This window comes from Heterodontus francisci, chromosome 8, assembly GCF_036365525.1.
Source record: "Heterodontus francisci isolate sHetFra1 chromosome 8, sHetFra1.hap1, whole genome shotgun sequence".
In the NCBI taxonomy this organism is placed as follows: domain Eukaryota; kingdom Metazoa; phylum Chordata; class Chondrichthyes; order Heterodontiformes; family Heterodontidae; genus Heterodontus; species Heterodontus francisci.
In genome coordinates, this window is record NC_090378.1 from 97,640,772 (window position 1) to 97,657,325 (window position 16,554).

The window sequence follows — 16,554 nt, forward strand, 5'->3', positions numbered from 1 at the left end:
CAGGACTCATCCTCGGACGATGAGGACACTGAGGTCTTACAACAGGGAAGGCACTTGGGAGGGCAGAGAGCATCCAGGTACCTCATGCAGGACGAGCTAGGGATGCACAGCAGCGCCTCATTGCTCAAAGGTTCTCCACACCATAGGAATCACCATGCCCTCATTCATCTGCTGTGCAGCAGTCCGCATCTGCAACATCTTTGCATCCACCATTACTGGCAGCAGAATACTGAGCCATTGTCCATGTTACTGCATCCGTGGAGACGGACATGAGTTATGCTGGCATGACAATGATGTTATTCCATACATTGGCAGTTCTGAAAGGCCAATGATGTAATGGGAGGAGTCACAATTGGTACATGCTGGCACACTTCATTCACACAGTAAAAGCAACGCAATGTTAGTGAAGACGATTTTGTTTCCAGCCTTTCTAGTGTTGTGTCACCCATGCAGACCCATCTGTGTCAGGATGCTTGTTGGAAATGCTTGCAGATTCTCCTACATGGTGCCACTGCTGCGTTAGCAGCCTGGCTGTAGGACAGCTGCTGCTATGATAGCCCTTTGGCTGTGGATGACTTTGGCAGTCGTACCCTGTGTGCTGAAGGCCTAGCAGACCCTGACTGGCTGGGAGAATGAGCGCTCATCCCCTTCCGGCATTGGAACCTTTGATGCCAGATGGCCCCATGGCAACTCACCTCCTCTTCCATCTCCAGCCAGGCTGCCTTGTTCAGGTGGGAGGGCCTCTTCTTAACATTGCTGGTGAAAAGGACCTTCCACTTTGCACGCACAGCCGGGAGGAGAGTAAGCAGGGAGGCTTCACTACACTGTGGGGCCTCCCTAGAGCACCTCTCTACCATCCTCACTTTTGGTATGGTCCTTTAAATGCAAAGGTGACTCCATTGTGTAACTGCTCTAACTTCTGGCTGCAAGGTTTGTCTTGCAAATGTTTGAAAACCAATGCAGGACTGGTGAGGAAATCTGTGCTGCTGTTGTGGTTTTTCAACTATTACACGTTGACACATGTTCACGAACACTTTGCTTCTGCAGCAGCTGATCATATTTATTGGTGTGATATTTGTACTTGGCAACACAGCTAGAATATGAACATATTTTCCTGTTTTTATTAACAAAGTATAATTGCGGTTACATGTATTTTCACATAACAGTTAACAGAGAAATGAATACAGATTCCAAATGCATATTACTCTGCGGCTTTTCACAAACAGATGATTAGATGCTCATAGTAGGTAATTATTCTTCAATTATGGTTTTATTTCTGTTGTTCATTTGCCTTTTATGGCATATTTAAGTCTCACGTATGGAATGTGTAAAATTAAGATTATTCACCCAGGTGCGGCACGCCTACAAGAAGCAATGTTACACTCAAGTGAAAGAAAAGGATTGCAACTTCATAGGACACTGACACTGGGACACAGCAGGGTAAGTATGTGACAGCAAAGAAGAAAGTGCTGGGGTCACTCAGCGGGTCAGGCAGCATCTGTGGAGAGAGAAGCAGAGTTAACTTTTCAGGTCTGTGAACTTGGACAAGTTAACTCTGCTTCTTTCTCCACAGATGCTGCCTGACCTGCTGGATTTCTGGAACACTTTGCGCATTGCTGCCAGATTGACAGCAGCCCCACTCTTCAGTAGTCAGGTAAGTATTCTTTGCCAGCTGTGCAGCTGGTCCTGGGGCCCTATTTAAAGCACCCCAGCACCTGCTGCACAGTTGTCAAAGGGTTCCTCACTGCACTGAATATCCCGCCGCTCCCCACGTAATATGGGGGGGGGGGAGGCGACTCACCGCAGCGATGCTAATGAGCTCCAGCACATAATATCGTGGGGGCTTTGCGGTGGATGCTAAATGTGGGCACCCCACAGAGTTTAAAGGGCACCGCTGCAGACCCTGGATAGAAATGATCACAACCATTGCATTTCCACTGCAGCTCTCCTGGGCATGATAAAAAAAACAAGTACAGCATGTGATGCTTTAACTTTATCTGCTCATTTTGTTTCAAACATGATCATAACTTTCAAAAGAGAATTGGACCTCTACTTGAAAAGGAAAAGGTTGTAAGACAATGGTGAAAGAGTAGAGGATTGGGACTAAATGGATAACTCTTTCAAAGAGCCAGTAAAGCACAACTGGCTGAATGGTCTCTTTCTGTTTTGTAAGATTCTATGATTTTTAAGCATAAGGTACCTAACTCCTTATTGAGTAGCTCTCTCACACTGCACCTCCCTCTATGAAGTCCACATAGCATGGATTATCATTGTAATAGTGCTTAAAAACCCCATACCACACATAGTCTCTACAACATTCATGCTAATACAATATTTTCTATCTCATCCCAGAATACCCTTAATAACACACATCTGTTCAATAACACCCTGTTTAAAATGTGCTTTCTCCCTAACACCAATAGCAACTGACCTTATAAAACAAATTTTAATTAATTGAATGACATTGGTATAGTCTTTTGATGAGCTCAGTTTGGTTGCATAATTCTTAAAAACCCAAATGCTAACAATAGTATTATCTTAAAAATATTTATGTGTATTGGGTGGCGCAGTGGTTAGCACCACAGCCTCACAGCTCCAGCGACCCAGGTTCAGTTCTGGGTACTGTCTGTGTGGAGTTTGCAATTTCTCCCTGTGACTGCGTGGGTTTCTTCCGGGTACTCTGGTTTCCTTCCGCAGCCAAAGACTTGCAGGTCGATAGGTAAATTGGCCATTGTAAATTGCCCCTAGTGTAGGTAGGTGATAGGAGAATTGAGGGAATGTGGGGATGTGGTAGGGAATATGGGATTAATGTAGGATTAGTATAAATGGGTGGTTGATGGTCAGCACAGACTCGGTGGGCGAAAGGGCCTGTTTCAGTGCTGTATCTCTGATTCTAAACCACTATTTACAAAACTATTTACAGCTGTTATAAAAAAAGGAATGATTTATGACTGTACATTGATTTCAGAACACTGCTGGTTATTGATTTAAGCCAATTTTCAGTGTTAAAGGTAATATATTACAATGAGGGAAAACTAACATTGCTGCAAGACATTAACACTGAACAATAGTAGTAACATGACTGCCATCACCATCGAACTGGAGAATAGTTCAGAGGCTCGCACGCCTCTTATTGCTCTGTCCAGCACTGTATGGTAGTCTGAAAAAGGCGAAGGCTTTCTATAGCTCAAACAGGCCAAAGAATGTTTCTGTCTCATGGAATAGAATAGTTTGGGGATTGGCTTTGACGAAAATCTTGGTCCCTGGTGGCAGTTTATACGTGCTGCCAAAGTATACAGCTCCCCGCACTGCTGGACGTCGTGAATTTTGTACTTTCTCCTTGCCGCCGAAGTCCATGATGAATTTCACAGTCTGAGAATGACTTTTGAACTTCACCTGGACATAAATGAAGTAGAAGCCAGCGTTTTTTATTTCCATTGACTGCTCACTCTCGTTATATGCTGTGCAGTTTCCATTGATGATCTGACCACTCGTGGTCTCCCAGGCAAGTGTCTTTTCACCCTCACCAGGGCCTTGACGGGATTTAGGTGCTGTTTCAACAGAAAACATCATATAGATCGTCAAACTTCTCCCACTGGTTAATCATCTCCAAATAAAGATGCTTTCTCTCGTGATATATTTTTATAGAATACTGAGAATAATTTCACTTAGCGGTGCAATTTTTTCGTATTAAATCTTAACAGTTTAAATAAATCATTCTTGCACAATGATTTCATCAGGGAACATGTTCAAGTGACTCACACCAGGCATAAGTCCCAGTATTTGCTCTTTGATTTATGGGTAGCGGTAAAGCGTGCTACTGGGCTGGATACCAGGAGTGTTTCTCATTAATGAACTCATGTGCTGTGTACAGTGGAGAGAGAGACACCTTGCTCATCTTCCAGGACACGATCTGCTGCATGTGGGGGAGTTGCCTGTAATAACAACAAGCACTAAACATGCGTCTGCAATTACGATGCCGCTTTTCCATTGGGCCTGGTCAGTGGCTCTTCCACCATTCTAGATCACAACGCGTTTAATGCGTTTACAGGTGCAAAATACAACACCTGGGAAATGATCTTGGCAGACTCTTCCAACAAAGCAAAATATGGCGGATACTGGAAATCTGAAATACAAAACAGATAAGGGCTGGGAACCACACAGCAGGTCTGGCAGCATCTGGAAAAAGAGAAACGGAGTTAACGTTTCAGGTCTGATGCACATTCACATCAACCTCAAAGCTTAACGTTGTTTCTTTCTCCACGGTTAATGCTTGACCTGTTGAGTGTTTCCCCGTATTTGCTGGTTTTATTTATTATTGGAAGGCACTCTACCGTGCTTGGAATCAGAAGAATGAACACACTAGTATAATTAATCACACCATCTAATCTTGTAATTCAAACTAATACGACCCCGCCCTCCGAAAACAATCTATTACAGCCGCAGCCAGGATTTCAGGCTTCCAGTTGTCAAAGCAGACATGTTACAGTTTATAAAAACAAGAAATGCTGGAACCACTCAGCAGGTCTGGCAGCATCTGTGGAAAGAGAAGCAGAGTTAACGTTTCGGGTCAGTGACCCTTCTTCGGTTACAGTTTAGCCGCCTGCATTGCCTCACATCCCAAATCGCCTCTGCAACGTACAATGGAGAGCGAATCTGTTAACAATTGCAGCCATCAAGGTATCCCGGTGCCATCAGCACCAGTGGGACACTATGCCCAAGGAGGAGGTTTGGGAGAACTTTGTACGTGTCTGTGTTGATGGAGTGGAGCCGAACAGCACCGACGCAAAAGTGTTCATCCAGTAATATCGCGGACAGTAATTTCTAGGCTAATAATCACTTAGAAAGTGGAATGGCAGTTATCACAGAAATTTACAGCACAGAATGAGGCCATTCGGTCCATCGTGCTTGTGCTGTCCCACTCCTCCCCTGCTCTTTCTCCACAGCCCTGTAATTTATGCTATTCCAATTCCCCGTTCGTGATAAGACTCGAACAGTGCCGGCTCTTCTATTTATGTTGAACCAAGTCACTGGTCAAAATTAATGGTCCGGGCGGGTTCAATGAGGAATTCTCCGAATGCTTTGTGTACACAGTGTCAGCGGTTCTCCGCCTTCCCTCTGCATCCCTTCCCAACCCACACACACAAACAACTCAACACATTTCAGTAGATTTTAAACTTTCGCCTCTTTCAGTGCTGAAGAAGGGTCACTGACCTGAAACGTTAACTCTGCTTCTCTCTCCACAGATTTATTTTTAGATTTCCAGCATCCGCGGTATTTTGCTTTTATTGAACTTTCGCCTGGTGTTTGACCAAATTGTCTAACTTTTTTAACGTCATTAAGCTACGCTTTGCAAAGCTTGGCATCAGAATAGCACGGGCAGTAAAAAGGGCAGCACCAGAGCTGAACAAACATCATACCACATTTATATATACTTACAAACAGTCCAGTGAGTTATGCATTTCGTCATCAGCTCCTTTCTAAATTCTTTTTCTAGGTGTTCAGTCTGTTTAAAGAAATAGAAACATTAGAACCTATTGAATGATGATGATGACCACTAAAGGAAATGGGAGCAGGAACTATGGCTTAAAACGTACCGCATTCTGCAGTTGCTTTCCGAGGAAATAAAACGAGAGGCAACTTGCTGCAAAAACCTGGAGCGAGATTATCATGATAACCAGAGACCAATAGGACAGTATTCTGGAGCACTTCCCACGGGCCGTTCGTGGGGTTTCTGCCTCACCGAACGGCACAATCACTTCCATAGTCACTTCACCTTGTATTATCAGGACAGTGGGATCTTCAAGAACCCTGGGTTGCAAATAGACTGTGGTGGATGAAGAGCACCTACCTTTTTATATCCCTTGACATCCCCCAGGTATGCAAATTGCTCGGTACGGTTGGACTTATCACACTTCCCACACACCGGCAAGCCGGCTTTTAACCTGTCAGTGAAACTGAGAAAACCCGAAAGTGACTCTCAGTTGGCAGCCTTCCACTGTGTGAAGGCGTAAGCGGCAACTATCGGTCAGTAGGAGGAATATTCCAAAGGCAGCTCTGAACTAATGAATAATCCAGAGTACAAAGGGCATTTCACAGCAGCAGCACTGAAACCCAACCAAATACAATTCCTGCGCAACACCAGGTGAGTTTAAAATCTACTGAATGAGTTGAATTGTTTGTGTTTGGGAAGGGATGCAGAGGGAAGGCGGAGAACCGCTGACATTGTGTACACAAAGCATTCTGAGAATTCCTCATTGACCCTGCCCTGACCTTTAATTTTGATCAGTGACTTGATTCAACATAAACAGCAGAGCCCTACACTGTTTGAGTCCTATCCCAGATATTATAAGGGAGTGAAGAAAGGACTTGTCAAACAGATCAGCCGTGGCTGGAAAAGACATTTGCATATTGACAGAGAGTGATTGGAAGGACAAAGGACCATTCCCTGGCACATTCAACCCACAATGGACCTTGATCGCCGGGTATTGTGTGTAAGAGCAGCATTCCAAAGACTGCTAAGGTGATATAATCCAAGAGGTGGTCAGACCAGTTAGTCACATGACTAACCTTATTAGCAACCTGGGATTTTCAGTTTGAACTGAGTGTCTTTTTGCTCCTGGACTGAGAAGATCTCTCCTGTCTGCTTCCATCTCTTTCTCACAAGCCTCTGAATCCACTGAAGACACATGAACCCAAGAGAGAAAAGTCTCCTACAGGGAACAAGGTTTAAGCAGAATACTGGACCCCAACGAAAAGCAGGATCTTCCTACAATCAAGGACTTAACAATGAGCTCGAAGAACCACAACAAAAACTCTTCAGGTATTGCCTCAAACGCAGAAGCATGCAGTGTTGAAGGCAATGTGACAGCATGGGGTAGAGAACAGAAAATTGAGTAAGGGTCAATGGACTGGAAGATAGCAAACAGTGGTGTCCCTAGATGTTGGTGTTGTGACCATTGTCCATATATATTATATACTTAGACTAACATGCTACATAGCACTCAATGGGATAGTCACCTCCATCACTATGCATTAGCAGTGTGCATAGGTGATGAAATATAGGTATAATAGGCTTAATTAGGTAGAATTGAGATACAATTAATACATTTAGAATTAAAGATTGAATTGGTACAACCAGATGAGAAAGGTGTCTAGTGTTTCCTGTCAGCCTTCACCTGGTCTTATTGTTACAGGGTTTAATTTTAAACACATTGTTTTTAGCACCCCCTTGCTGAATTCTTGTTCAGCGCTTTCCAATTATAAGGCAAAGAAACCAGCACAAACAGGCGAAAAGTTGAAATCTATTAAACTTAAACTCTAATTTGGTTAACGCTTATGGATACACGAAATGGCCACGCTGGCATGCATATGTGATACATACATGCAAATAGAGACAGAAAAGAGCAGAAGAGCTAAAGTGGAAAAGTTTGAGGCAATATCTGAAGAGTTTTTGTTATGGTTCTTCAGGCTCACTGTAGAGTCCTTGATTGTAGGCAGATCTTGCTTTTCGTTGGGGCCCAGTATTCTTCTTAAACCTTGTTCGCAGCAGGAGACTTTTCTCTCTTGGGGTTCATGTGTCTTCAGTGAACTCAGAGGCTTGTGAGAAAGATATGGGAGCAGACAGGAGAGATCTTCTCTGTCCAGGAGCAAACAGACACTCTGAATTCAGACTGTTTGTACAATTCAGAAAACCCTAGGTTGCCAAGCAAGTTAGTCATGTGACTAACTGGTCTGACCATGTCTTGGATTGTATCACCTTAGCAGTCTCTGGAATGCTCCTCTTACACACAATACCTAGTGAGCAAGGTCCATTGTGGGTTGAATGTGTCAAGGAATGGTCCTTTGTCCTTCCAATCACCATCTGTTAATATGCAAATGTCTTTTCCAGCCACGGCTGATCTGTTTAACAGGTTCTTTCTTCACTTCAGTAACAGTCTAAAATCAATGTTCATGACAAAATTAATGTGCCTCATTCTTGGCAGGTGGGGGCCTAGCATGACACCTCCACACCCTGCAGAATGAAACGTGATTTGAGAAAAGCGCATTTCATTAAAAGGGTCAAGAGAAAATATAAGGTACCGAAAAAAACCCATGGATTTCTCTCATTTATTCACAAATCCTATAACCTATTAAAATCGTCCCTTTTTTGACATCCCAATAAACATGTGGTTCTTTTTTTGGTGAAGAATCTCTTCCATTGCCCATTTCCATGGTTGCCTAGGGTCTTTGTTCCTGCTGAGGTAAATTTTTTTAGGAGTGTCAGTAGTGGGTGGGTCTATCCTGGCATGTACAGCCACACTAGTTCTCTTTCAGTGCTTTGCTGAGACTTTTAACTTTGGGGGACGGGGTTTCTCTTTGGTTCTGACTGTGGGGAGGATTCTTTGCTAATCTCCCGTTTGTTCCAAAGGACACTCCTGCCTGCAGGTATTTGTGCACACTCTACTGCACTCCCCTTCAGCACTTTGACTAGGTGAGGCATCACCCTAACGGTTTCTCTGCCCCCTAGAGGTCTTTCTTTATCTCTGCAGGTTCCTGTAAATGCTGATAGGAACTCTGGTGGAGTGATTCTAGAGTCTGCATTTACGTAGGAGGATGTGGGGTCTAACATTTCACATTTTTCAGGGTTGGCTGACCATACAGTAGGGGTTTTCATCCGTGATTCCACCTGGACTTCCTTTAACCTGCTCTCTTGGTCACATTTTCCCCTTCTCTTTCTAAACATTTGCCAGCCTTGTGTCTGCCTGTCCCCTTTTGTCCTCAGCAGGGGTCTCTTACAGTTCACCAGCCCTCTGCTGGAGGGTCCTCCTAACACCAGTACAGGACTTAGGGGTGCAGGTTTCACTGTAGGTTGGGATTTCCCCTCAACCTGGCACATGTGGCAACTCCTACAGTACTCCACCACATCCTCGTGGAATTTTGGCCAGTCAAACTGCTGTCTTATAACTGCTAGGTATGACTCCAGCCAGTGGAGGGTTTTCCCCCTGATTCCCATTGATCTTAGTTTTGCTAGGGCTCCTTGATGTTATATTCGGTCAAATGCTGCCTTGATGTCAAGGGTAGTCACTCTCACCTGATTTAGTTTGCCCCCTTATTATAGGACAGCCTGATATTATTCACTTACTTAAGATCACGTCCAGGCCAATGGAGGAGTCCACGGACCAGGATGACCGAACAACATATATTCAGGCATAGCTAGACGGCACCTGCCTTGGGGGGTGGGGGCGGGGAGAGGGGAGGGGGGAAATTGTCTCTTGGAACAGCTTCTAAACAAGCACTACCCTTATATACAGGGTCATCCGAATCAATGTGGTAAGTTAGATAATAGAACCACACCCTCTTGATGCAGGCTGGCACAAACCCAGGAAACAGTGGCCTAGTCAGGATCATAAAGGGAAATTAGATCTACTCGACACTATTAGGGATTTAGAGAAACAAGTTGTCCTAATAAAAATGCGCTCTAGAACTAATTTACCATTGGTTGGTGTCCCTAAACCTGATGGTAGATGGAGATAAGTGGTGGATTACACATCCCTTAATAAAGTCTCGGTGCCGAACACTACTCAGCAGCAGAATTCCATTGCCCTTCTTTCCGGCATAAAAAGAGAAAAATTTAAATCTTGTATTGATTTAGCTGACAGTTTTTGGTCTCACCCACTTAAAGAATCTGATTGGCAAAAGACTGCAATGACTGTCCCTGATGGCTTTCAATACTGTTGGATTAGATTACCCCAAGGATTTCAAAACAGTCCCATTCTTTTTTCTACTCATGTTGTCAATCTTTTAAAAGACCTGCCCAATGTTAACTCTTATCTGGATGACATTTATGTTTCTCATAATGACCTCCAAGAACACTTTTAGGCTGTTGATACAGTTTTATCCTGGCTTACTGCTGCAGGATACCTGATCAACATTAAAAAGAGTCAGTTCATTTGAGAGGAAGTAGATTTCTTAGGCCTCCGTATAACTGGAAATGGTAGGGGTTTAACTCAGTCCTATAAAGAGAAACTGGACACAATTCAATGTCCCTGAACTTTGAAAAATCTGCAGGCAAGTTTAGGACTCCTGAACTTTGCTAGATCTTTTACTCCGACCTTTGCTGAGCTCTCAGCACCTCTGTATGCTAGAGTAGGCGAGGCAGCTAAAGGCCCATTCATTTTTTTTCCCGGATGATTACTTGAAATTACAACAACTGTGCCACCATGTACGGGAAGGCTATAAATCTGGAGCAAAGGGACTTGCGGGTCCCACTTAATCTTCATGGTAAAATATCTCCTAAAGTAGCAGTTGCAGTTTTTTCCAATGAAAATCGCATTGTGTTGGTTCAGTTTCAGTTCTTATAATTTTTCCAATGTCGAAAGATGGTACAACAAAAAAGTCATGACAATGATAGTTCATTGCCTCATTAAAGCACGACCCCTTCAATGGATACACCCCATTACAATTTATACTGAAATACCAGATTTGAGGTCAGTTTTGCGAATGGCCTCTGATGACAGAAGAGCCACTCAAATCTGATACGACAAATGGGCCTCCTTTTTGAATGATCCTACACTCATTTTTAAATTTCTCTCCTCAGACATGGACTTAGAACACCTCCCTGTTATGGAAGATGATGATACCGAGGAGGAAATTAAACAAGTACCTCTGAAACCACTTACAGATTATCACCAGGTTATTTACTGTGATGGGTCATCAATGATGATTAAAAAAGGGATATCCCAACAGTCCTCAGCTGGGGATAGTAATAGGTACCTTTCGGGATTCTTATTCTTTCTATCCGGAGGAATTGTTATCCATACCTCTTGGCCAATGGACAGCACAGTATGCTGAAGCTCCAGCATTACGATATGCTTTAGAATAGGCAAATCCAGTTAAGCCCACATTGATTTGTACAGATAGTGACTGTTGTAAATGGGCTTACAACCAAAACCTAGTGTTCTGGGAGCAGATAGGCTTTACCAATCACAAAGGTAAACCCATAAAACACAAATCGTTGTGGGAAGATATTCTCCATTTACGAAAGGAGAAACAGAATTGTCAGGTAATTCATGTACCCGGGCATACCACTCATTCAGTACACTCAAAGGGAACGGTCTTGCAGATGGACAGGCAAAACATTCAGTCTGCATGACACCCCCTCGAAAGGGGCCTGCCATAGTTAATATAATCACTAGGGCAGAACGGGCAGCTAATCAGGATGAGGAACTGATTCAGCTATTAGACTCGATGAAAGAGAATCCAAAAGAATATCCATCAAAGTACTTCTATTCGGAGACCCCGACTGGTATTGTACTGGTTAAGTTGTCCAAGGGTGTCCGGGAAGTAACCCCAGTCATAAACGAAGCTCACAAGGGTATAGGTCAGGCACATAGTGGTGCCTGAACAACATTCTGCAAATTGATTCCTTTATATTGGTGGCCAGGCATGCTTAAAGCCTGGAAAACATACGTGGCAAATTGTGAGCCATGTAATTTAACCAACAAATCATCACTTATTAAACCGCCACCGTTGGCTCCTGTGAAGTTTAATAAATCAATGGAGAAATGTTTTGTTGATTTCATTGGACCACTACCCCCATCAATGGGGTATAAACATATTCTCGTTTGTGTTGATGCCTGCACTTCTTTCTACTGGCTGGACCTCACAAAAACTGTTTCGGAAACCGCACTTGCCAATGTTATTACTGACATTATTACTGTAGCTGGTGCACCCAAAGGCCTACACTCTGATCAAGGTGGAGATTTTGTTTCCAAGGTTTTCAAAGACTATTGTGTGCAAAGAGGGATTGGATTAGAGCACAGCACACCATGCCATCTGCAGTTAGCGAGACTGGTGGGATATAAATACCAGGAAGTAAAAAAGCTATTGACCAAACTGTTGAGAATTAGAGGAAATAAGTGGCTGCCATCATTCCGGAGATGTAGCTATCACTAAATAATCTGTCCATATGTGCATCGAGGACAGTGTTCCCCGTATTATTTAATGTATGGTGTTGAAATGCATACACCACTTACTCATGGTTCTTTTATTGCCTCTACACTTTCTGACTCCTTGACCCAACAGCAACAATTAGATTTGATACAAGAAATAACAGGTCAAATTCATAAAATTGATCAGAGGATCAGAGAAAAGAATAGACAAAAACAGGGAACTAATAAAGCTTGGCAACCTGTAACCGGGGAGTGGGTTCAGGAGAAAAAGTTTGAACGGAAACCTGGTTTGAGACCTAATTGGAAGAAACCTGTTCAAATACATTTTGTTGTTAATGAAAGAACTGTCAAAGTATTTGCTGACCAGCTGAACGGCAAGCATTCTCTTAAAATTGTCTCTGTAGACAACCTGGAGAGGTGTCCTGAAGGGTACAGGAATGGAGGAACAGTACAAGGTGCAGTCATACACTGTCTTTCAGGACCCAGCCTGGAGGATGGCATCAGAAACGATGCTAATCAAACGACAACTGCGTCAATAACTGTTCCTACCCCATGCAGGACTTCGCAGCGCCTCAAAGTTTGGTTTCACTGGAAACCACACCCGATATAACGAGCGATAGTCAAGCCACAACAACAGAAGATGGAGAAACTGCAGGAAAGGAACAAAGCATTAAAGTCTCTCAGTGATGGGACTTGCTGTCAAGTAAAGAAAGGATTGAGGTACTGTTGTTTTACTTCAGCCTTGATTATTCTTCTGTTTGTCGCTTTTTTGCTATTTTATGGACTATTATTAAAAATGGTGCTTATGCTCAGACTCAAATTACAGAAGATTTGTTTCCAGAACTTCCTATCAACCATAGCAGTAAAAATCCTACTGTGGCTTCCACGCTCGTTTCTCGAAGATGTCGTTCTCTCACAGTTTCTAATTACAGATCCATGATGTCTAAGGTACTGCTTCCTTTTGGTATTATTTCTATACTTCAGCCTCAACCACTTGTGTTATCACATGGCTGTATATATCAGCCTACACAAGTTGAATTTGATACCACAATTTTGGCTAAGACTCTTGAAATTCAGTCGATTCGAAAAGAAATGAACTGATTAACCGACTTACTATTACCATGCATAACCTTAGGGATGAAAATCTGACTTTTCAGATGTCAGCTGATGACCTAGGTGAAAAAACACACAACGAGCAATGCTTTGAACAGGTGGGACATTGCTACCTTATTGAATTGGGTAAACAGAAAACCTATCCTCACACTGATGGGGTTGGACAACATCCTCCATCAAATTTTGCACCCACTGACTTTCCCCTCAACCTGATATTTTCAATTGCAAAAACACATCCCCATAAGGACATGATGTGGAATCATTGTGAGTCACCTCAATAATTAGGTGTGTTTGGCTCCAGTTCTCCAATTCATCAGTATGTTCCTAAAATAAGCTCGTCAGATCATCTCTGGCACCATAATAAACCTATGGTTTTACTCCCTGTGGATGGTGGCTTTCCTTATAATTCGACAATTTTTTCTCCTCAAAATTCTACTCTGAATCTTTTGAGAATTCATGGACTTATGACGGGATAGCTGAAATTGATCAAGTCCTCGCTGATGATTGCAGAAAGAAGCACTCCAGCTCATCACACAAGTGTTGCCTAGCATAATTTTGCCTGCCTCGAGATTGGCATCTGAAAGGTACTGGTAAATTCTTTGTTAAAGGTCTTCCGGATGCAAGCAGTGCATGTGACATGCCAGAAATGTCTTACTACTTGAACACCTCACACTATGCGATTTCCTGCAGAGATGTAGAGATCAAACATTTTACTGCATTTGACCCGAGTGACATTTGGCGGGGAGGTAATGCATGTGATGGTCCCATTCATTATAACATTGGAAGAGTGCGATGGCACAAAGGAAAACATGGAGGAAAGGTTTTTCTTTGTATGGCCGAGTTAGCTTCTGATGGAACATACACCTGTTATAAAGATAATCAAGGTCCGAATGGCACTTCTATCCAGGACACATCAGAATTTCCTGATATTAAAGTCTATTCACTTTATTCCTAGTGTAAAGACATTGGCTGGAATGTGACTAAAAATAGACTAAAGCACATTTTAGTCTATGTCAACAGGACTTTATTGATTAAAAGATTGAGTGGCAGCTACGGAGCCTTACTTCTCTATGAACAAGTCCTCTAGGGAGGTGTTTGACAACACTTCTCTTCCAATATATCAATCTGATGTTTAAACAGCAGTAGTATCTTTAATCAATCTTTTGCAGATTTCATCAAATTGGCTAATCTTTCCTGACATCGTATGAAGCGTTCTACGTTAATGAACAGTCGTTCGCTCCAAAGTTCTTCTCTACTGTTAGCAGAATCGGTTCTTAGATCAATGGAACCAAAATCAAGACTACAGCCTCAAAAATATTGTGGTCTTTATTAAATTACAGAAATCACTTGTTGTCACTGGTTTGCAAACTATTCACAAAGAGCTTCTCTCCACAGATGAGGATATTACAATTAACAACCTTATGACATCTATTCATATGTCCCAATTTGAAACTTCAGTCTAATCAAGTCCCTGGGTCATGGTATAGAGATTCCTTTTTAGATGGCCTTGGGCTTAGTGTAGAGCGTGAAAAAGCCCTGGCTAGACTTAGCTCTCATGCTATAGTACATAATATTACTTCCTTTCCCACAGACAGAACTATACTAGGGGACACCGTTTGGTTAGTTGAATCTATTAAATGAAGACAAGATATCCTTCTTACGGTCCTTTTAATAAAGCAGAGGTTTACAATCAGCAATGGAAAATCCATAATTTGGGCCTCATTAAGTCTACAGGATCGTTTCGGGCCTTAGTGACAGTACAGCATCTGTATGATAGGATAGCTTGTCTGCATTCGCAGTTTGATTCCACTCTTAACTCTCCCTCAACGATGTATGATTTTATTCAGGTGAGTGAATGTATTGATCAGGGATTCCTAATCTGTCACATGTGGCAAAAATTTAACCCTTGTGGCACTGGTTCAAGTAAGGCAAATTGCCCCGTTACCTCTACTCCTATTTGACTGGATTGTTGGCGACATTTCTCATTGGGAAATGGCTCCTATGTGTTTGTTACAGCCTCCAGGTGTTTTGACTGTGATCTGGATATTGGCACCTGGATGATAACACCCTCTGAGGATGTTACTTGCTGTGGTCACACTTTCCAACATATTAAATCCTCTAGATCTAGAAATTCCTATGTCCCTCATGTTATTTATATGCCTGTTAAACTTTAAGCTTTTCTGTTCTTAGCCAGTTTCAGGGCATAGAATTGATTCTTACCGTTACCAATTATTCAGTTGAGGAAACTATTAAAAGGGCACAACACTTGCTGTCGCAGGTTAAATTGACTAATATTTGGCAAGCTCCAGACTGGCTACAGGCTATTGGTCAAGGGGTTGTCGAGCCAATGCTAGGGTTAACTTCTGCTGCTAAGTCTGCCATTGAATGACATACTGATGCTGTCACAGGAGTATTTGGATGCACATTTGGTATATTCTCATACCACATTCCAGTGCTTGCTATAATTGGGATTGTTATCCTCATTCTAGTTCTTAAGTGATTTTTTTTCTAATTATATTCAGTGATATTGTCTTTGCAGGCTTTTTTCCTTTATTTTCTTTCACTGCTATATGTTTTTCTAGCTCTGCAAATAGAATCTCAGACTAGCGCGAAACGACTTATTGTTCATCTCATTGAAGATGTATCTACCTCGCTTCATCACACTTCTCTATCTCATCATCTGGTTTCATTGGTTGAAGATTGATGTTCGACATGTCAGGATACAGTCATTTCATTAAACAGTTCATGACCTCAGATTACTGACACTTCACATAGTATTATTCTGAACTTTGTGATAAAAATAAAGCATTCATTTTTGAAAAATCTAGATGATCCATGAAAGAACACAAACAAAGATTATTGTAGATGTAGTCTTTTATATTATTGCACTGTTTAAAAAAATAAGTAGTAACCCTCTATTGCATGTTTAAATTTTAGACATTACTTGGTTAAAACTACCTATCTTCACTGTTTGCCTTTATATTGGTCAAGAGGGGTGTGTGATGAAATATAGGTATAATAGGCTTAATTAGGTAGAATTTAGATATAATTAATACATTATACGTTTTAGAATTAAAGATTTAATAAATGGTCAGTTTTCAAGACTCACTGAAATTCCCTTTAAGGGCAGAGCTAAAAATCCATGAACATCCCTGTTACAATGGAATGTGTACCAGAAACATCTTTTAAGTTAAATGAGAGAGGCTATACATGGTCCCTACTGATAACTATAATCCTAATTAGTTGATAATGTTAATGATATAGACAGACTGACTTAAGGAGATGGTACAAGGTACCATCAAAGAACTATCACAGATGATCAATCACAAAATGGAATGCTACCTACAAAAAACAGATGCCACGTAAACCCAATTTAACCCAAAAAGGAAAAAAACAGTTAATGCACAAATTTAATTAAAAAATCTTTTAAGTATAAAACACATTTATAAAGTTAAGTATTAGTGCTACTATAAAATACTACAAACATTTTGACCCGATAAAAGCTCAC

General features: G+C 42.0%; 1 protein-coding gene and 1 long non-coding RNA gene across 4 annotated transcripts; one reads left to right on the forward strand and one right to left on the reverse strand.

Annotated features, from left to right (window-relative positions):
* Positions 1-1,103: 1,103 nt before the first annotated feature.
* Positions 1,104-6,114, reverse strand: LOC137373046 (CD40 ligand-like). Of its 3 annotated transcripts, XM_068037809.1 has the most exons (4): positions 5,598-6,114; positions 5,440-5,506; positions 3,397-3,551; positions 1,104-1,498 (listed from the first exon to the last, which is right to left on the reverse strand). In XM_068037809.1, exons 1-4 carry the CDS (start codon positions 5,763-5,765, stop codon positions 1,340-1,342), a joined length of 549 nt encoding a protein of 182 aa, XP_067893910.1. In that variant the 5' UTR covers positions 5,766-6,114; the 3' UTR covers positions 1,104-1,339. The 3 variants fall into 3 exon arrangements, 2 of the variants coding, with proteins under 2 accessions (XP_067893910.1, XP_067893909.1); XM_068037808.1 differs by lacking the exon at positions 1,104-1,498 and having other exon boundaries at positions 1,535-3,551; positions 5,598-6,109; XR_010975572.1 differs by lacking the exon at positions 1,104-1,498 and having other exon boundaries at positions 3,238-3,551; positions 5,852-6,110.
* Positions 5,419-15,844, forward strand: LOC137373047 (uncharacterized). The gene is made up of 3 exons (XR_010975573.1): positions 5,419-6,145; positions 10,580-12,881; positions 15,629-15,844. It is a non-coding gene; the product is annotated as an uncharacterized lncRNA (long non-coding RNA).
* The last annotated feature ends 710 nt before the right edge of the window (positions 15,845-16,554 follow it).